This window comes from Sarcophilus harrisii, chromosome 2, assembly GCF_902635505.1.
Source record: "Sarcophilus harrisii chromosome 2, mSarHar1.11, whole genome shotgun sequence".
Lineage (NCBI taxonomy): Eukaryota > Metazoa > Chordata > Mammalia > Dasyuromorphia > Dasyuridae > Sarcophilus > Sarcophilus harrisii.
In genome coordinates this window covers 430,318,569-430,339,785 of record NC_045427.1, presented here as the reverse complement: position 1 = coordinate 430,339,785, position 21,217 = coordinate 430,318,569, and the positions used below count along the sequence as shown (strand labels likewise).

General features: G+C 38.9%; 1 protein-coding gene across 4 annotated transcripts in view; it reads left to right on the top strand.

Moving 5' to 3' along the window:
- The window catches only part of ARHGAP40 (Rho GTPase activating protein 40), a 117,794-nt gene that overhangs the window by 40,532 nt on the left and 56,045 nt on the right, over window positions 1-21,217 (top strand). Inside the window, exon 1 of one of the 4 annotated variants that reach the window (XM_003757001.4) lies at window positions 4,305-4,604. The exons of 1 other annotated variant lie outside the window; for it this stretch is intronic. In XM_003757001.4, coding sequence (XP_003757049.2) covers window positions 4,378-4,604 — 227 coding nt within the window. In that variant the 5' untranslated portion in view covers window positions 4,305-4,377. Of the gene's footprint in view, window positions 1-4,304; window positions 4,605-5,392; window positions 6,396-6,926; window positions 7,422-21,217 lie in introns of those variants that run through there. 2 more of the 4 variants (XM_023507318.2, XM_031954027.1) reach the window with 2 other exon arrangements.

Here is a 21,217-nt window from a genome sequence, read left to right as displayed (position 1 = left end):
TTGATCATCACATAATCCTGTGTTGCTGTGTACAATGTTCTTGTGGTTCTGCTCACTTCACACAGCATCAGTTCATGTCATTTTAAGGAGAGAGTTTTTTGAGTAAAGATAATGAGTTCAGTTTTGGATATGAGTTCTGAAATCTCTATGTGACATCTGATTCAAAATATATAAAAGGCACTTGGGGGGTGAGACTGGAGGTCAGCAGAGAGGTTAGGTCTGGGTAAGTATATCTGAGAGTCATCTGCATGGAGATTATAATTTAAACCATGGAAGAGCATTCAATGAAATAGCACAAGGAGAGAAGATGGTTCAGGACAAAGTCGTGAGGACACCATGGTTAGCTGTTGTGACTTGAAGAGCCAACAAAGGAGTCAGACAGATAGGAGAAGAACCAGGAGAGAATACTGTCAGAAAGCATCTTAAGAAGCTGGATTCATATCCAGGTGTCCTGATTGCCAATCATACTGTCTCTCCATACTAAATTATAATCATCTTGTGGAGAAGAAAAGGACTTTCTGGATGGAAAACCACCAAGGATCTGACTCCAAACCCAACAAAGGGTCAAAGAAGAGTCAAATGAAAATTCTATATGGGAATTAGAAATAAATGCTCCTTAAAATAAAGCTCAGAGAAGGGCACTGTGGAACCCTATTCATCTAGTTCCTAATTTATTTAGTTCTCAATTAGTACTTTTAAAAACAACATTAATATGGGCAGAAATTATAATATTGTCTTAATAGTAACTCACATTTCTGACACAAAGGCTTGACTTTTAAGTACCTTCCTCACAACAACCCTGTAGTAATTAGTTCAAGTATTATTAATTATTACAAATGAGGAAGCTAAGACTCAGAAGGAAAGATAGATTATTTACTCTGATGGTATCCAAGTATCCTAATTCCACATCTGCCATTTTCCCATTATACCATGCTGCATTTCAGAGAAACCATTCTCATTGGAAACAGTTGGGCTCTCCTCAGTAGATAATAAACTTGAAGGCAAGAATTACTTCATTTTTGCATTTGTATTTCCAGTGCCTAACATGTGGTTAATATTTAATAAATGTTTGTTGACTTGAATTGACTGTTCTCTTTCTCCTAAAGTGAGAACAAATTGCTAGGGATTTTTTGTTTTGTTTTGTTTTGTTTTTGGCATTTACTTCCAAGGCATGCATTGACATTAATGGATTTCAAAGTGTTTTCCTCATAGGGTCTGAGGAATGGGACCCCTCACATCTGCTTCAGCTGGGTTTATCTTCCCCACAGCTGAGCCATTAGGAGATTGTGTTTTCTTTAGGACAGCTGTGGCTGCCTCATCCTGTCACAAAACTGAGCAGCCCATTTATGTGGAAATAGGAGGATGGGCAGTGGGCAGCTGCTGATCTGTTATGATCGAAAGAGAAAGCCTTTCTTCCCAAGCATTTCTTTCCTACCATATTGCAAGAAGGTCATTAAAAATATTTTTGGGTTAATATAGAAGACTTCTTTTAGTACACAAGTAATTACTTGGGAAGGTAATACAATAGGTATCTATTCATTTGTTTAACCTCCTTTTATGAACATCTATTATATGCAAAACATTGTTACATTAATTAATTTCTCAATTTCAATCCTAGAAGATAGAATGTCCTAAGACAATGAACTGTAGGACAGACACATATCTTTTTGGGGGAAGATTGGGTAGGTGGTAAGAGGGTTCTGGTCCCTGAGGGCAGAACTGGAAAGAGGCCCTTCCTGCAAAAATAATAATGTGATGATAATGATGATAACAGCTTATGTTTCCTTAATAGTGTGTGCAAAGCATTTTCTTCTGATCTTGTAAGATTTTATAGTTGAGGAAATAGAGCCTTGTAGAGGGAAAGTACCTTATCTGGCCTCCCATACCTAGTAAACAGTTTATTCTGGATTCAAACCCACACCTTATCTGACTCCAAATCCAATTTCATTGAGAATCATGAACAGCTGGAGGGTACTGGGCTAGAAACAGAAATGGGGGGAAATGAGTAGGCTCCCAAGGTCATATATATCTATTGTCCAGTCTTGGCTGGGCCAGCTGAGGGGAGGAAAATATATTACTGTCCCTTGGGTCACCCTGGACATTTCCTGATTGTTGTCAGGGCTTTCTAATACATAATATGAAATGGTAACTTGGTGAGGAGTAGAAAAGGGGATCACTTTTAAAAGAATTCTTATTAAAGCTTTTTATTGACCCTTGCAAAACCTTGTGTTCCAAATTTTCTTCTCCTTCCCCCCCACTTTATCCCCTAGATGGCAGGTAATCCATTTTAAATATACTAAAATATATGTTAAGTCCAATATATATATATACACACACACACACACACACGCATATACATATATATACAATTATCTTGCTGCAAAGAGAAATTGGGTCAAGAAGGAAAAAGCGAGAAAGAAACAAAATGCCAGCAAGCTCCAACAGAGTGAAAATGCTATGTTGTGGTTCACACTCAGTTCAAGAGCAACATTTCTTGAGGGGTTAAACTCTGCTGTGAGATTTTTGTAGTTGAGAAGCATTTACAAATTTTCTTCTTTAGAGTAATAATCACATTCCCAAGATGTCATAAATATATGATTGCTTTAACATCAATATATCATCATTTTAGCTATTACATAATGAGACAAATTATCATGTATCAAGATGTTAAGTTACAGAGCTCAAAAGATATGCTAGATATTATAATGACCTATTCAAATCACAGCATAAACACTTTTTTAGGGAAGCTGAGATGAGAGTTTTTCCTTTTTCTCCATCTCCCCTTCTTGAACCCCTTTCTCCTCTTTCTTTCTGTCTTTCTCTCATAAAAGCAAGTTGGTCTTAAATCCACATTAAATGCTGTCAGACATTTTGGGAATGGTTATAGGATCTGTGATTTTGAGCAGCATTGGGCTCTCTTAGTGTGTCTAGTCATTCCATCTATTATAAAGTTGGGAATTTTCTGAATTATGTAAAGATTAGAGGTTCTTAACCTGAAGTCCATGAACTTAATAAAATTTTTTTGATATCTCTATTTGGATATAGGATGTCCTAAAACTATTAGTACAATTTTATTTTATCAAAACTGTAAAACTTAAATCTATCTAAAACTTAAAATAGCACTAAGAATTTTGAGATACCCTGTATAATTATAATCATTATAATACTACGTTTTTTATTTTATTCATTTAAGAGCATTTTTCTGAGAAGGCATAGGTTTCACCATATTTCCAAAAGGACCCATGAAACAAGAGTCCAGAATCTTTGAAGAGAGGTTAAGTGACTTGCCTGGGGTGGAGGTATTCAAGGTGGAATTGGAAGCTAGGCCTTCTTGGTTCCCAGCATGACAGGCTCTCCATAGTACTGTGACAGCTCTCAAATCAAGGAGAGTAGAGGCTCTTCAGAAACTTTGTGAGCAGAATGACTTTAGCTGTAATAACCAAGTATTTTTTCTTTCAGAAAATTTACTAGCAGAGCCAATTTTATACATAGAAAAGACTTGCATGACACACACTGAACAAGAAATATTTGTCTCCTCCCATTTAACTTTAACTGTAAAGATTTGTGTGTGTGTGTGAGAGAGAGTGAGAGTGAGAAACTGAGAAAGAGACAGAGAGAATCAGAGAGAGAGAATCAGAGAGACACACAGAGAGAATCAGAGAGACACACAGAGAGAATCAGAGAGACACACAGAGAGAATCAGAGAGACATAGAGAGAGAGAATCAGAGACAGAGACAGAGAATCGGAGAAACACACACACACAGAGAATCAGAGAGACATAGAGACAGAGAGACACACACACAGAAAGAGAGAGAATCAGAGAGACACAGAAAGAGAGAGAGAGAATCAGAGAGACACAGAGAGAATCAGAGAGACACACAGAGAGAGAATCAGAGACAGAGACAAAGAATCAGAGAGACACACACACACACAGAGAATCAGAGAGACATAGAGACAGAGAGAGACACACACAGAAAGAGAGAGAATCAGAGAGACACAGAAAGAGAGAGAGAGAATCAGAGAGACACGGAGACAGAGAATCACACACACACACACACACAGAGATTTGGCTGCACCTACTCCGAACTGGTTACACCCAAGGGAGGAGGAGGAGAAGGAGGTGGTTATGAGAGAGACTGATACATAGTTACTGTGTATGTGTCTCTCTTGATATCTCTCTGGTTTCCCCCCCTCCTTTTCTCTCTCTCTCTCTCTCTCTCTCTCTCTCTCTCTCTCTCTCTCTCTCTCTCTCTCTCTCTCTCTCTCTCTCTCTCTCTCTCTCTCTCTCTGTCTCTCTCTTTCTCTCTCTTTCTCTCTCTCTCTCTCTCTACCTGGTGGGTGGTTCTGGTTGCTTTTCTCTAACTTCCCAGACACGCATGAAGCAGGATCAGAGCAGCAGCTCCCCTGCTCTGGGACTTTCCAGGGGGAGAAATTTAAGTGATTTGGAAAAAAGGCGATTCCTGTCCTGTCTGAGAACTGAGAAGATGGAAGAAGTTGGGCAACTGTTGCCTGACTTCACCCATACCAGGATCCCCAGGCCGCAGCTTGTGTGGCAGCCAGTCCATTACCGCAGACACTGGCCAGGCTCAAGCCTGATGTTCAGGTACCAAGGGTTGATTGTCTGGGTTCCCTTCCTTGGGTGAGACAGTGGTAGTGGTCTGGGAAGAGGCAAAGGAATAATCTACGGCACATTCCTGCAATAGTTCTTTAAGAGAAAGGTTATCTTGCTGATGGGCACAGAAGCCTGAGGAATAGAATTGTGTGGTTTCTCAAGGGTGATAGAGCACCTAAAGAGAGCAATAAGAAATATTTTCCTAGATATTTGTTGGTGTGCATTCTATGTCCAGCATAAAAAGTCTTTTTTCCCTGTCAGTCATTTGTTGCAAATTCAAATACACCTTTTGAGTCCTTACCTGTTCTGTTTAAGATTTAAAACTAAGGAGACCATAATCCAGATCTTTAACCTAGAGCCAATGACCTTTAAAAAAAATAACTTTTTCAATATAATTGGTTTCCTTTTTCATCCTATATGTTTTATTTTTACACCTTTAAAATCATTATTCTGTGAAGAGGGTCTAAAAGCTTCACTTGACTGCTAGTGGAATCCATGGTGCAAAAAAAAAAAAAAATTAAGAACATCTGATTAGTTCAACTTAATCATTTTTCAGTGAGAAAAATGAAGCCTATTAAGGAAATGTTACTTGTCCAAAATAAATTTGCTAGTAAAGTACATGTGTGGGATTGAAGTATTGAGGATGGAATATATAATCCTTGTGTGTGGATGGACTCACCTGAAGGAACTAATGCTTGCCTTAGAGAAGAGGAAAATGTGGAAGGAATAGTATTACTATCTTCAAGTATTTTTATTAGGCTTAGTCCCAGAAGGCAGAACTCCTCATTTGGTGGAAGTCATAGAGAAATAGGTCTTAAAGAATCCTTGTTCTCTAAAAACAGAGGATTGAAGGAATTCCTCATTACTAAAGCTTTCTCAGAAGTAGTTGAATGACTGATAATCAGGGATGTTATAGAGGGAACTCTCCTGCTCAACAAAGAGTAGGGTTGAATAAAAGATCTTCAAGGTCTTCAGAAATTGGACATTCTATAATTTTTAAAGACCCTTTTGGGGGGAATTAGTCTAGGACTTGGGCAGGTGATGGTTACTAAACAGTGCACCCAAGTACATTGATTTCTGTAACACTAGCTGAATAAAGAGGAAATGAAGGGATAATCTATTTCAGATAGGGATCACTATATCTCAATTTCATTGAGAACTTGTCCGGATAAAGACAGAAATACCTATGTGGTCTACTCAGAGCTTAGTAGAAAGGTAGCACTGTGGAAAGAATTTGAATCTAGAGTCTATAGTTCACTACTCTTTGAGCTGAGTCAAGTCACTTGACCTCCATGGTTTTCAGTTTCTTGTACTATAAATGTGGATGTTAAACTAAATGAAATCCAGCTTCAAATCTGTGATTTGATTCTACTCCCCTCCCCTTTATTTTTTTAAGCAACCATTTGCTGTTTACTAACAGTTAAACTTATTTTGTCCATATTAAGACAGCCCAGAGCAGCACCAGGTGATTCCATTATGCATCTGTTTATTTGGTGGATCTCCCATCTTTCCCATCCAAGAGATTTCTCTGTCCCCTCTAAGTCCGTGCTTCCCGCTCTGACAGTTCGTAAAAAGACAGGTGGTGTGGGCCTTCACCTTGCACATCGGGGCATGTGCAGAAGCTCCCTCCCAAACCCCAGAACCTGTTGAGTAGCATTCCATGAAACAGCAACTGTACAGACTGGAGCTGAGATTCATAGACAGACCTGAGGTCACCCACCCTCGCTTTCCTGGTGGGCTAGCCTGGAGGACTCCGAGGGAGTTGCTGCTGTCCTGCACCAGGTGCACCCTCGCTCTGTCTCTAACTTGTCTCTGAGAGAAGGGTTCTTAGTGGTGTGGGGAACAGCAGGGGAGGAGGTATGGGAATGCTGAAAGTGTCAGTAGGGGCAGCTCTCCTTAATGTGTGCTGTGTGTCTGCCCCTTGGGCTGAAGATTATCTGGCCTTCAGTGTTCTTTGTCATCCGAGTGGTCACTGAGGGAGTCACCTATGCTTCATTTGGTTGCCAGTATAGCTGAAATGTTACCGTCTCAGCACTTAACGGACGACCTTGGGCAAGCCATTTAACTTTTCAGCCTCAGTTTCCTCCTCAGTAAGATGGGTATAATAATAGTATCTACCTCACAATGTTGTGATGACAACCATATGTGAAATGTTTTGCAAAGCTTAAAGGGGCTATCTGAAGGCTGACTTTTTAAAAATTCAATTATACAAACATTTAACTAGTAGTTATGGGCAAGGTCCGTATGCTAAGTACTAAGGATACAAAGATGAAAAATACAAGGGAATACAATAAATATTTATTAAGTACCCAGTATGTGCCTGGTACTGTATTAAAATGGACAGTACTGAGAAGGAGAATAAGGGAATGATGATGCTCAGGACCCTGGGGGGAGACAGAAAGCGAGGATACTCTGAGTTTGCCTATGGGTAGGGGAACACCCTCAGGAAGAGGAGACACCAGCTGGAACAGCTGCAATTCAAGGCCCTCCCCTCTCTACTAGCAACACCAGGGCAGGGAGGAACTTGGATCCTTTCTGCCAGAGCTCCCTTTAATTTTTCAAAATTGTGCTATCTGACCGCAACAAACCTGAATAGAGATTTCTGTTGTAATCAAGTTTATCCCCTATATCCCCAACTTAATGGACAAGCCTGATGTGCATATCCATGATGGTGATTAGTGATTACTTGTCTGCCTCTGGGCTGGAGCTCAGCTGCTTCTAGGCCCTAATTCCCATCAGCCACCTCAAAGGAATGAGCCCATGGGTTAGGTGTCTCTGTCGGTACCGATGGGTCTCTTCAGTCACATAGTAAGTCTCAAGTTTGATATCCCTCACCAGACTGTGCTTCCCAGAGCAAAGATCTAGCCTCCTTGTTTATTTGGTGTAGGAGAATTCCCTGCCTAGGTTAGTGAGAGAGTTGCCAGTTCCTTTACACTTTGGATGCCTGGGGCACTCCGAGGTTAAAGACTTTCCCAGAATTGTACAAACAGTATCTATTAAAATTAAGACTTGAAATCAGGTCTTCCTGGTTCTGAAGCCAGCACTCTGTCTGCTATATCTGCTGTTTCTGTATTATTATTATCACTATGGTTTCAAGGGTCTGTAACTTTTGTACTCCTTACAGCAGTTAACTTCAGTTTGCTACATACCCGTAGGTGTTGATCAGAACTTTTTGTAGTCAAAAAGTCATTATTTAGTGAGCCTACATAGGGATCAGTCTTTCCAAGCTTGGATGATAGACGTAGTGTTCAAAGCCTGATAGGGCCTGCCAGAGCTTGGATGCCACTGCGTTGAACCTTTTAAAGGACCTAGGGTCAGCTTCCTAACATGATGAGGTATCTGAGTTATTGAGAATCATTATCATAATGCTTTAGGACTATAAGAGACTTATTTTCATCTGCATTTTTTTAATAGAATGGGAGGGAAGTGTCATAATTCAAAGAATGAATATCCTAGAGCATCTCACCAATCTCCTTTTCCTTAGGAAAAATGAGCAATTTGGGGAAACGGTCTTTGCTTGAAAGAGGTTTCTTAGAATCAAGTTGAGAAAATACAGTTATGCTTTCCAAAAAAAGTGGAGTTGGGGCGCCTCTCACTGTGGAAGATCGATGTAAATTTTTTGGCCCTCTCTTTGTACCAGAGAAGTCTGAATTATTATGGTATTAAAAGATGAAATATGTTGACATAATATAATACAATACAATACATGTTGACATGTATATAATTACATATATTTTTGCATTTCCAAGTTTCTCAGTTTTCAGTGTCATTGCTGGCCTTTTTGAGTGTTGTCTGTTGGTCTTTACATGTTTTCTGAGTGCTTTTTCTGCAAAACTCCCCCAAAATTCCCATTTTATTTCTTTTGTTGACCTGTAATGTATCAAAACTGTGATGGGAAAGTTGTGATGTGGAACGGATAACTATACTCAGCTTCAAACATGCTATTTGCCTTGTTTAGAGCAGAAGTTCTTAACATTTTTTGTATGACTTCCTTTGGCAGTTGACTTCTCAGAATAATATGCATAATAATAAATGCTAGAATAAAATACTGAGGGTTACCACAGAAAATTAGTTATATTGAAATTCATTTATATATATGCATACATACATTTTAAAGTTCATGGACCTCAGGCTGAAAATCTTTGAATAAGAGTAGGCCCTGACTTAGAAATTCTTCTTAGAATTTGGCTGTAAAGGTCAGCCTTTTCAAATGTTGACCTGCTTTGGCCAGAGCACCATTCCTCCAATGCTCTGGAAAGGCTGCACAGCTGAGACTGTGCAATTCATTCTTTGCTGTCAGTGTTGCTAAAAATGTTATTATCAGTGACTAAAGGCCACGCTCTCCTTTTTTTGAACAAGGAAGGGATGGAAATATATTGAATGTTCTTGGTACAGAAAATGGAGCTTGAGGGATCAGGCAAAGCTTTAGACCTTGGCAGTTCTGAGAAAACCTATTTGAATTCCAACCAGTATAGGACCCCTGAGCAAAATTAAAAGGTATATCTTTGGCCCCTGAACTTCTAATGAACTTCCTAACCATAAGTTTCACATTTTCCAAATTTGGAATGATTATTCTTTTAGCTCTGTTACTTCCTGACAACAGCAGGTGAGGGTCCTTAAATCTTGCACTTAAATCCTTAGGGAAAATCCTAAAATTGAAAATAGGAAGAAAAATCATTATTTCACTAAATGCACTCTGCACTCCAGCCAGTTCAATCTGCTTGCTGTGCTCCAGATATGTCTGACTCATTCCTACTTCTATGCTTATGTCTTTCTTCTGCTTTTCTGGAATACTTTTCCCTGTCCTCCCCCCTGCCCTGCTTTTAGATCTTCCAAATCCTATCATCCTTCTAGACTCAGTTCTATTCCCATCTTCTCTTTGGAGCCTTTTCTAACCATCCCACTGCATAATGATCTTTCCTTTTTCCAAGATCCTCCAACACTAATTTATTATTATTATTATTATTATTATTATTATTATTATTATTATTATTATTATTATTGTGGCAGGAAGAGGGAAGCAATGGAGTTGAGTGATTTGACCAGTGTCCCTTAGCTAGTAAGTGTCTGAGACCAGATTTGAATTCAGGCCTGACTCCATGCTTTTGTTTACTGTGCCATCCAATTGCACTCCCCTTACCCCTAGCAATTAAAGCTATTACTGGGAATTGATAATGTTCTTTCATAGGGTGGGTAGATAAGAAGATATTGTAGATAGATATATTGATAAATATGTCCACATTTTGTGCTTGTGAGAAAAAGGAAGATGAGAAATCTGGAGAAGGGGAATCAGAAATGTTAACTGTTTTGTGTTCTTTCATTCAATTAAATTCCAAGTGTTTTATTTAGTACCCATGATGTACAGGATACTGTGGGAGACCTATTTGGAGAATGTAGGCAGTCTGAAGATTTTTGAGTAGAAGGTAAAAGATGCTCAGGATATATATATTAAGATTACTTAGTGATGAGAACCAGTGATGTCAAACTCATAGAAATGGAGGCCACTAAATTTGTAGAAGGATTCCTATGTGCCACATAATGACTTTGAAAACATTGAAATAATAAATATTTTTGTTTTGATTTATCTTGTTAAATGTTTACCAATTATATTTTAACCTAATTAAGGCTTTACTTGAAGATATTGTGGGTCCCATGGATACCTTTGTTGTGAAAGGTGGATGGAGAGAGGGAATAGATTGTCTTTTTCTCTTAAGGCAACATCCACGAGTAACAAGGATCTGCACTAAAGTCCATTGAGTGGACTATTCGTACTGGCTCAATACTGATGTATGCCTCAGTTGTTGGGACACGCCAGGAGCATCTGATCATATATGTCCTTTAACAAGGGGCCAGATAAAAGCTTGGTGCCATAGAACCAGAGCATATACCCCTTGGGCTTGTCCTTGCTACATGTTATATGAGTGATAGAAGCAAAATCACATGGCAGGTTCTAGCATTTAGAGTTCCACAAGGGAATTTGAAAATCTTGACGTCCACCCTCTCTTACCTAAAATCACATAGTAAAATGGCAGAGTTAGAATGTGAATCCAAGTTTCCTGACTGAGTCTGGTGTTCTTGCCACTATGATACCTAACTATGTAGGGATGACATTGCTGCTGGGTTTTGGATGACTGAGGATGCAGGATGGATAGTCTGCTGGACTGGGAGTCAGAAGGTCCCAGTCAAGACTCCTGCCTCAGACACACAGAGTTGGTTATTGATGCTAACTTCAATTTAGAATCAATCTACAATTTATCAAGTGCCTGTTATGTGCCAGGTCATTGTGTCAAGGATAGAAAGACAGAAAGGAGTTTCTTCTGTAAGGAGCAGAGAGGCACAGTGGACCAGGTCTGAAGTCAAGGAAGACATCTTCCCAAGTTCAAATTTGATCTCAGACATTTATTAGCTGGGTGATCCCGGTAAGTTACTTTACCCTGTTTATCTTGATTTCCTTTAAGATGAGAAGGCTGGACTCAGTGACCTCTAAGCTCTAAGGTCTCTTTCACAACTATAAATCTACAATCCATTTGTCATTCTTTGGATAATATTGGGAATGACCTTACAACATTGCAGGAAATAAAGCTTGGAGTTTGACTCAGAAATGGAGAAGCATTGAGATATGGAAGAGATTGCTCTATTTGAGGTCGGAGGATCTGAATTACATTTCAATCTCTGTGACTGTCTATAGCACTTCGGCTCCTCTGGGTCTCTTTCCTCATCTATAAAATGCAGGAGTTGGCCAAGATAAGCTCTGAGGTCTCTGCTAGCTCTGTCTGTGAGTGTAGTTGGAGGTTTGGCATGCCTCCCAACACTCTCTGTCTCCTCTTGTTTCTCTCCTTTTAGGATCCTCGAATTTTTAAAGATTTGGGCAGTATGCTGAAATTTTTCTAAAAAAATTTTTATTGAAATTTTTTATTTTTTAAAACATGCAAGGATAATTTTTTCAATATTGACCCTTACAAAACCTTGTCTTTCAATCCCCCCATCCTCTCCCCTAGATGGCATGTAAACCAATATGTGTTAAACGTGGTAAAAAATATGTTAAATGCAATATAGGCATACATATTTATACAATTATCTTGCTGCACAAGAAAAATTAGATCAAAAAATATTTTTAAAATGAGAAAGAAAATAAAATGCAAACAAACCACAACAAAAAGAGTGAAAATATTACGTTGTAGTCCATATTCAGTTCCCATAGTCTTCTCTGGAGGTAGATTACTCTCATCATCACAAGCTCATTGAATCATCTGACTGAATCATCTCACTGTTGAAAAGAGCCACGTCCACCAAAATTGTTCATCGTATAATCTTCTTGTTGCTGTGTACCATGATCTCCTAGTTCTGCTCATCTCACATACTGAAATGTTTGGCTTTTGGAGGCTCTCCTTGCATTACTGCCATCCTGCAGTGAGTAGCAAATTGATCTTTTTAAGGGACCCTTGAATAACCATCAGGGTGGTCCAGAGGAGAAGAATAGGGAAGGAGATATTTCACCCCAAAACATGCTATTTTCTGAGCTCCTGCTCTGTCTGCGTTTCCTTTCCCCACAAGGTCAAAGTATCTCAGAGTTGGGATAGCATAAGATCCTACATCTAGACCTGGAAGAGACCTCAGGGGCTACCTAGTTCAATCCCTTCATTTTACAGATGGAGAAACTGAGGCCCACCAGGAGTGTGACTTGCCTAAAGTCATAGAAATAAATGTTTGAGGCAGAATTTGAACTTGAGTCCTCTGACTTCAGACTTGACATATCCAGAAACACCATTGTTACCATCTAGTCTAATGCATCCCTGAGCAAGAATCCTATTTCCATACCCAGGGAGTAGCCTCCTGACCTTTGCTTAAGGACCCTCCAGTTTTAGAGAGAAGTGATTGTTAAAGGGGCCACAAAGGTATAATGCTGGAGGTGGAGTCAGGAGAGACTGGAGCTGATTCTATTGCCTAATGGATACCTGGAGCCCCACCTGCTTTGGGGTGGGGTTATTGTAAAAATCAAATGAAAGTTATAGTGCTTTACAAACCTTAAAATGCTGTGAGAATACCAGCTATTATACTTGGGAAGTTTTTCCTATGCCAAGTCTAACTCTGTTTTTTTGTTTTTTGGTAACAACTCCCCTTACCCACCCACCCCCTTATTTCTGTCCTCTGAAGCCAAGCAGAGAACATCTACTCTCTCTTCTATAGGACATCTATCTGGAGATACTTGAAGACCCTTAACATCCCCCACACTTATCTTCTCTTCCAGATAAAGATGAATTTGACCCCATTCCCATCCTCCTTGTTCTCATATTGTATCTCGATATTGTCAGATGCTTAGTGGCTTCGTGACCCAGGACAAATCACTTAAAATACTCCCTAAAATTCTTGTTGCTTCATTTTCCACTTGCACGCGTGGGGGGGGGTGAGGGAGGGAAGGAGAGAAAGGGGGAGAGAGAGGGAGGAGAAGGGAGAGAGAAAGGGAGGAACTTCATGGTCTCAAGATTCCTTCTAACACTAAATAATTTTGGTAATATCCTTCCTCCTTTCACCCTGAAAAATTATCTTGTTTTTATTTTGTATCTAGAGAATGTCCCAAAAGTCATCTTGTAACTTTAAGCTGTAATATCTTAAGATGTCTCCAGAGTCTTGGGCATCCCAGCTTAAAGCTGCACAAAGTCTTTGGGGACAGCCTTTATTTTATACATGTTTATGTAAGACAATATCGTTTTCTTTTTCATTCATGCCTGAGTCTTTGTGACCCCATGAGGGATTATCTTGGCAAAGATACTGAAATGGTTTGTCATTTTCTTTTCCAACTCATTTTACAGATGAAGAAACTGAGGCAAACAGGGTTAAATGACTGCCTGTGGTCAAATACTAGTAAGTGTCTATAGCAAGAATTGAACTTAGAAAGAGGAGTCTTCTTTGACTTCAGGTTTGGCACGCTATCCACTGCAGTACTCGGCTCCTTAGAAGAGAAGCTCCTTTTTGTCTTTCTAACCCTGACATAATGATTTAACACAAAACAAATACTTGATAAATGCTTGTAGATCGATTCTTAAATTGTAATGCATAAAACTGAACACTTTGGAGGGTAGCAACTATATCCAACTCTTTGTTTCCAACAGAGAGAGCACTCATAAAAAACTCAGTAAATGCTCATGAATTGGGTAGGTAATGTCACATAACAGATAGAGTTTTGGACTTGAGTCGGGAAGACCTGGATTTAAATTCCACCGCTAATATTTACTAGTTGTAAGTAACCAATTATTTCATTTTTTGCTTCCTTATACATAAAGAAAGATAGGATAACAGAGCTTCTAATATCTTTTTTTTTTTTTTTTTACAGAATAGCTGATGCTCAAATAAGCTAATGTATATCAAACAATTTGTAAATCTTAAAATGCTGTATAAATGTCAATACTATTTTTAGATGATTTTTAACTTAAGGAATGATATTTCTAATTTGATCTCAGTAGGACCTTTTTATTTTTCCTTTTCTCTCAGATATGGACAAAGATAAACAAATTCAAAGTCTCTGAATTTTCTGTTCTAATAATGGTGATAAATAGTGAACAAATACTGTAGCTATTAACTGTTGACAAAATACTTTGAATATATGTATGTAATTTGATCTCCCTAACTCTTATGAGAAAGTCATTTTTCAGAGGAGAATACTGAGTTTCAGAGAATATTATACAGTGATTTAGGGGCAGCTGCATGGCTCAGTAGATAGAATATTAGGACTGGACACATCATACCCACTTACTAGCTGTAAGACCTTGAACGAGCCACTTAACTTATAGAGAAAGAAACAGCAAATTGTTCCAGTATCTTTGCCAAGAAAACCCTATGAACAATATGGTCCATAGAGTTACAAAGAATTGGACATAACTGAACTTGCCTAAGCTCACACAACTATTAATGGGACTGAGACTTAGGTCTTCTGACTTGACATCCACTGTTCTTCTCACTTCATTGTAGCTGCCCATGGCAAATCAAAGGCAACAAGCAGGAAATGTTCATGAAGTTTTCTGTTACCCCTGCTGCCAGGGATGCTGAGGTAGTGACTGAAGATGTAGAGATCTGAGCCTGCTAAGAATAAAGCCAGTCAGGTGTCCAGACTAAGGCCTGCACCAACATGGCAAGTCTTGGGGAGTGGGGAAGGTGGGAGGGGCACCAAATTTCCTAAAAAGGAGCAAAAGTGACCCTGTTGATCAGTAGTAGGACTGGCACTTTTAGCTTGCATGAGACAAGGAAACCCATTTGAAAGAGAGTTAGTTTATTTGGGTCTGTGAAGAATGTGGACATTCTCTGTTATGTTTGACTAATCAAAAAAGTGTTTATTGACCATGTTGCTGGGAAGAACACAAAGGAAGAAACAAAGTCCCTGACCCCTGGGACCTCACAATCTAGAGATGGAGATAACAAAGCTGTAACTAAGAATCCTGGAGAAGGACCATAAACATGCCAGGGTAACCTTAGTAGTGGGGAGAGCAGCACCAGGCAGGGGAGAAGTTTACCACAGTCTGCCATCTGTCAATAGCCTTTTATTTTTAGTTAATTAGTCTTGCTAACTAGGTGCTAGTCGGTGATATTTTTACGCCACTTTAGGATTGCAAGTGCTAAAGATTCCTGAAGTTAGTATCTTGGTACAAACTTAGCTTTGGCTCTAGGAAACAAGGTTCACTTGAAGTAATTCAGTGTATAAACCAAAGGGTTAAATTTTGTGCTTCAGACACTAGGTACTGAGAAGATTCTGAGGAAGGAGAAATCCACGTGGGTGGAGTGTGAGGGAAGATTTTATGGAAAAAGTTGGCCTTTATCTGAGCCTTGAAGGAACAATGGAACTGTTAGACCCTGGATAATAGACCATAGCCCCTCTAATTGCACCTCTGGATCATGGTACTACACAACAAGCATTTATTAAAGGCCTACTATATGCCAGGAATTATATGAAGTGCTTATTTATTGTCTTTTTAAAATTCTTATAACAATACTGGGAGGTGGTGCTATTGTTATCCCCGTTATATAGTTGTGGAAATGGAAGCAGTCAGAGGTTAAGTGACTCAAGATCCCACAGCTAATAAGTATCTGAGATGTGGATTCAGGCCTTCTTTGCTCCAGGCTCAGTATTCTGTCCGGTATCACCTAGCCCTTTAGAAAATGTGTGGGATTTAGGGAGGTGGTGAAGATGGATGTGTCCTAGGCTGGAGGAAGGGTATGAACAAAGAGAGGCTGGTGGGAATGCATCTGGCATCTTGGAGGAGACTGATTGGCCTGCAGTGTTTATATTGGAAAGGATCAGGAGATAAGGAAGGTTACAAACACTGACTATTCTATGGACAACCTTGCTTCTAATCTCTTTTCTCCATGGATAGCATCTATGATCTCACTGATCTGGGTAGCTCCCTCTATCAATGCAGGTCAGCAATGTAGTCTTTGAGTTTACCAGAGCATTGTGAGGTTAAGTGACATATTGGGTATATGTCAGAGATAGGACTTTAACCCGTGTCATCCCTGCTCTGAAGCTGGCTTTTAGGCATTTTATCACACTACTTCAACTCTCTTATAGAACTACTCAAAAAATCTTCCTAAGGCACAGATTTGACTGTCTTACTCTCCTCTTAAAAATCTGACATGGCTCCCTCTTGACTATAAGATAAAGTACAAACTCCCTTGCCTGATGATGTTTTTCTTCCATCTGGCACCAAGCTACCTTTCTACCCTTCTTTTACATCATTTCCCTTTGGGAGCTCTCTGTTCCACTCTGACTTGATTAGTCATTGCTCTTAGAATGCTACATTCCAAGCTCCTGCCTCTGTGAATTTGCTCAAGTCATCACCAGGCCAGGAGTGCTTCTTTTTTTCTCTAATAATATTTCATTTGTCCAAATACGTGCAAAGATTGTTTTTCAACTTTCACCTCTGTAAAACTTTGTGTTCCAGATTTTCCTCTGTCTCCCCCTCTCCTTTAGACAGCAAGCAATCCAATATAGGTTAAACATGTAGAATTCTTCTAAGCATATTTCCATATTCATAATGCTGCACAAGAAAAATCAGATCAAAAGGGAAAAAAGCAAACAAGCAACAACAAAAACAAAAGGTGAAAATATTATGCTTTGGTCCATATTCAGTCTCCATAGTTCTCGAAAGCAAATGGCATTTTCCATCCCAAGTCTACTGGAATTACCTTGAATCACCTCATTTTTGAAAGGAGTCATATCCATCCCAGTTGATCATCACATGATTTTGTTGTTGCTTTGTACAATGTTCTCTTGTATCTACTCACTTCACTTAGTATCAGTTCACATAAATCTCTCCAGGCCTTTCTAAAATCATCCTTCTGGTCGTTTCTTACAGAACAATAATATTCCATAACATTCATGTACTATAACTTATTCAGCCATTCTCCAACTGATGGGTATCCAGTCAGTTTCTAGTTTTTTGCCACTACAAAGAGGGCTGCCACAAACATTCTTACACATACAGGTCCCTTTCCCTTCTTTAATATCTCTTTGGGGTATAAGCCCAGTAGTAACACTGCTGGATCAAAGGGTGTGCACAGTTTGATAACTTTTTGGGCATAGTTCCAAACTGCTCTCCACTGATTGTTTCTTTTAAAACAATAATACAGGAATGCTTCTTTGTAACTCTGCCTTCCTTCTAGGCTTAGCTCAGATGCTGCCTTTTTCCAGTTGACTGTTACTCTATCCTTTCCAGTCTTGGGAAGTCTCTCTTTCCTTAAATTATCTTGGGTTTATTTATCTGTATGTATTCTGTATCCCTCCGGGAGAATGCAAGTTCCTTTGAAGTAAAGGATTATTCTAGCATGTGTACATAGTCGAATCTTAGTATAAGTGTTGAGATGAATTAATTAATTTATTAATGTCAATCTAGATAGAATCATAATCTGATAAACAATGGGGAGAGATTACAGGAGGTTACCCCTTAATATCATATATAGGTGTCACAATGGATAGAGCATCAGGCTTGGAATCAGGAACACTCATTTTCATGGAGTTCAAATCTGGCCTTAGATTTGTGACCCTGAGAAAGTCACTTAACCCCATTAAGGAAGGAAGGAGAGAGGAAGAGAAAAGAATGGAGGGAGGAAGAAAAAGAATAAAGGAAAATAGGAAAGAAGGGAGGAAAGAAAGAAATGGGAAGGAAATATTGATTTATTAATTTATTAAATGCTTACTATGGTCCAGGTGCTAGAAGATCTTGATTTAAATCCATCCTCTTCTGCCTACTGGCTATTTGCCCCTGAACAAAACCTAAGGCTTTGTGTGGTAGAGAAGGTGGGGACCTGCAATTGTAGAAGGAATTTCCTCTTGGTGGAACACCTATGACAGTGAAATCATAGATTGAGGCTCTATTCCTACCACTTGAAATAGTGGATAAGCAATTGGGCTTCCTGTTGGGAAGACCTGAGCCCAAAGTTCCTTCTGGCACATACCATGAGAAAACAATTTAACCTGAATCTGTATTGGTTAAAGAAGTTTTCTCACTAGAAGTTCCCTGTACAATAAACTCTCCAGTCCAGACCCTTCCTTTTCAAAGTAGAAGATGACCCTAAGGAGTAAAACCAGAAGAAAAGGGAGGGAGTAAGAAATAGTTGGATCCAAGTTCAACATAAGAACAAATTTGCCGATAAGAACTGCCACAAAATTTAAGAGGTTACTTTGTTCCCCTTCACCGGAGCTGCTCAAGCAGAAGTTGATGTGCCATATTCGTTGTAGATGGTGAGTTCAGGTTCTGGTTGACCCAAATGATGTCTGAAGTTCTTTTCAACTCCCAGATTCTTTCAGCCCAAACTGTTAGTGGCAGAAGGAGTTCTCCTGGCTCTTTCTCCTAACCCACACTGCTATTCACTTTCACTAGGAAACTGGGACTGATCTATCAGCCAAAGACTCGGAGTTGAGGTGGTCTCTGAAGGGGACACCTTGAGGAGTCCCACAAAAAATGGGGGTATTTGAGCCTTTTGAGGCCCCATCATGCTCATGTGCTAAGCAATAGTGGGCATTGGAACAAACTGAGAAGACTGTAGTACAGATACCATTTCTATGTAGTTCAAGATGATTTTGGAACAACTGTGTATTTAAAACATTATTGGTTCCCCCCTCCATCCCCTCCCTTTTTTTTCTTTCCTGCTGGTTTTTCAGTTTCCTTAAAAACTTGACTCAAAGGAGGCATTGTTCACCCTCCAGTCAAGATGATGGCACAGCTGAGCTTTTTATTTTGGTTTAGTCATGCACATGGTCAGGTATTTGTTTATTTTCAAACAAATAGTAAACATCTTGATGAAGCAGCTCATGTCTTTTTTGCCAGCATGTGGTGCAAGCTCAATCTGTAGGTGGCTCGGGGACTAGCTGTTTTCTGGGAAAGGGCCAAAAGAGGGAAAAGCAAACCCTATAATTTATGCAGAATTGATATCTACTTGAAGTTTCTTGTCTCAAAATGGCCACTGAATCACCTAGAAAGGATCCTTCAAAGACTGAGTGAATGCTACTTGCTCTGATAACTCTTTGTTAGAAAAATTTTTATTATGGATTTAACATCAATAATCATGAGCATTTCAATATACAAATAATAACAAAATTTATATGGAACAAATAAAACTGACCTTCCATTCTCTTCTGTTTTTAAATGTTTGATATTTTTTTCCTTCATTTTTTTATATCTCTACATCACTACCTACCAATTTCCCCTTTCAATAGAATCCCTCCCTTTTATTTAAAACTTTTTCTTTCCTTGACCCAATCTTCCCACTGAACAAATTAAACAACAAACAAAAATAAAGCCTTTAATGTAGGCGTGCACAGTCCAGCAAAACAATCAAACATAAATCTGTATGACCATAGGTGGGAGGAACCTTAGAAGTTATATAGTTCAATCTCATTTTAGGTGAGAAAACCAAGACTTGGAGAGGTCAGATAGCTTGTTGATCATCAGAGAGGGAGTAAGTAACAGTCTGGATTTAATTCAAGGGCCTCTAAAGAGAGCCAGTATTCTTTCCACTGCACCATCCTGCTTCTCAGATCCACACTGTTCGCTTTCTGATAAAATATGTACATGCGTACATACACACAGATAACTATATCCACATGTATATGTATATATACAAATACACACACACACACATATATATATGTGTATATATATATATATATATATTATACAAGGTGTAAATACAGGATACACACACACAAACATGTATTTTGTAACTCATTCTATTCAGTTGTTTTTGACTTGGAGATTTCTTTTTGGTTTTTCTTGGCAAAGATACTGGAATTTGCTACCTCCTTCTCCAGTTCATTTTAGAGATGAGGAATTTGAAGCAAACAGGGTTAAGTGACTTACCCAAGATCACCACCTAGTAAATGTCTGAGGCCAGGTTTGAATTTGGGTCTTTCTGACTCCAGGCCCAGTGCTCCATCCATTTTAGATATACGTGCACATAAGCATATGTGTATAGAGATACACACAAAAATGTATATATCTATATACACACAAAAAGTGTGCACATGCATGTATTTATATATATATATATATACATGTATGAATAATAAAAACAACTGCAAAGTAATAATAATGAGGTTTACTCGCATTGTATCTTTTTTCCTTAAGCATTAGGTTAGTATAACATTGTCTTTGCTGTTATAGTCAGTATATGTATTTTGCTCTTATTTTCTTAGCCCAGCATCACTTTGTATAAGTCTTTCCAAGTTTATATCACATTTCTATAACTTTCTGTGGTACAACATTTTTAATGGCCTTTGATTCAAAATCACCAGGTAACTCCCCTACAGAGGGGCTGTAGATAAGATGTCAAGTTCATATGCTAACAAGCATTTATTAAGCTCATTCTGTGTGCCAGATGCTGTGCTATGAGCTTCAGTTGTTCAGAAAGACAAAAAAAAAATCATTCCCTTCAAGAGATTTAAAGGCTATTCTAATGAGAAGGAGAATATACATCCAGCACGTATAGTGAAGAAATTGGAAGTAAGCTCAGTGGGAAAGCATGAGCTTTGGGGGATGTAAAAAAGGCTTCTTGCAGATGATGGGATTTTAACTGTGAGTTGAAGGAAGCCTCTGAGAAGTCAGGCAAGGTGGAGATGAGAAGGAAAAGCATTCGAGGAGTGGGGGACAGCCAATGAAAAGTTATGCTTAAAAGATATGTATAGTGTGAAGAACAGAGAGAAAACCAGTACGACTGGCTTGTAGTGTATGTAGAAGGAAATAAAATGTAAGAAGACTGGAAAGGTAGGAAAGGGTCAGGTTGTAAAGGGCTTTTAAAGGCATACAAAGGATTTTATATTTGTTTGTGGAAGTAATTGGAAGTCAGTAGAATTTTATTTGATAGGAAGGTGATATGGTCAGGTTTGAACTTTAAAAAGATGACTTTGGTTCCTGAGTTTGGGGAGAGATTTGAGGCAAGGAGACTAATGAGCAAGCTATTGCAATAGTCTGGGGATAAGATGATGAGAGCCTAGTCCAAGATGGTGACCATCAGAGGAGAAAATAAGTCATTTATGAGACATGCTATTTGAAGGTAGAATCAATAGAATTTGGGAACAGATTAGATATGGGGAATTGTTGAATGTGAAGAGTAGAAGA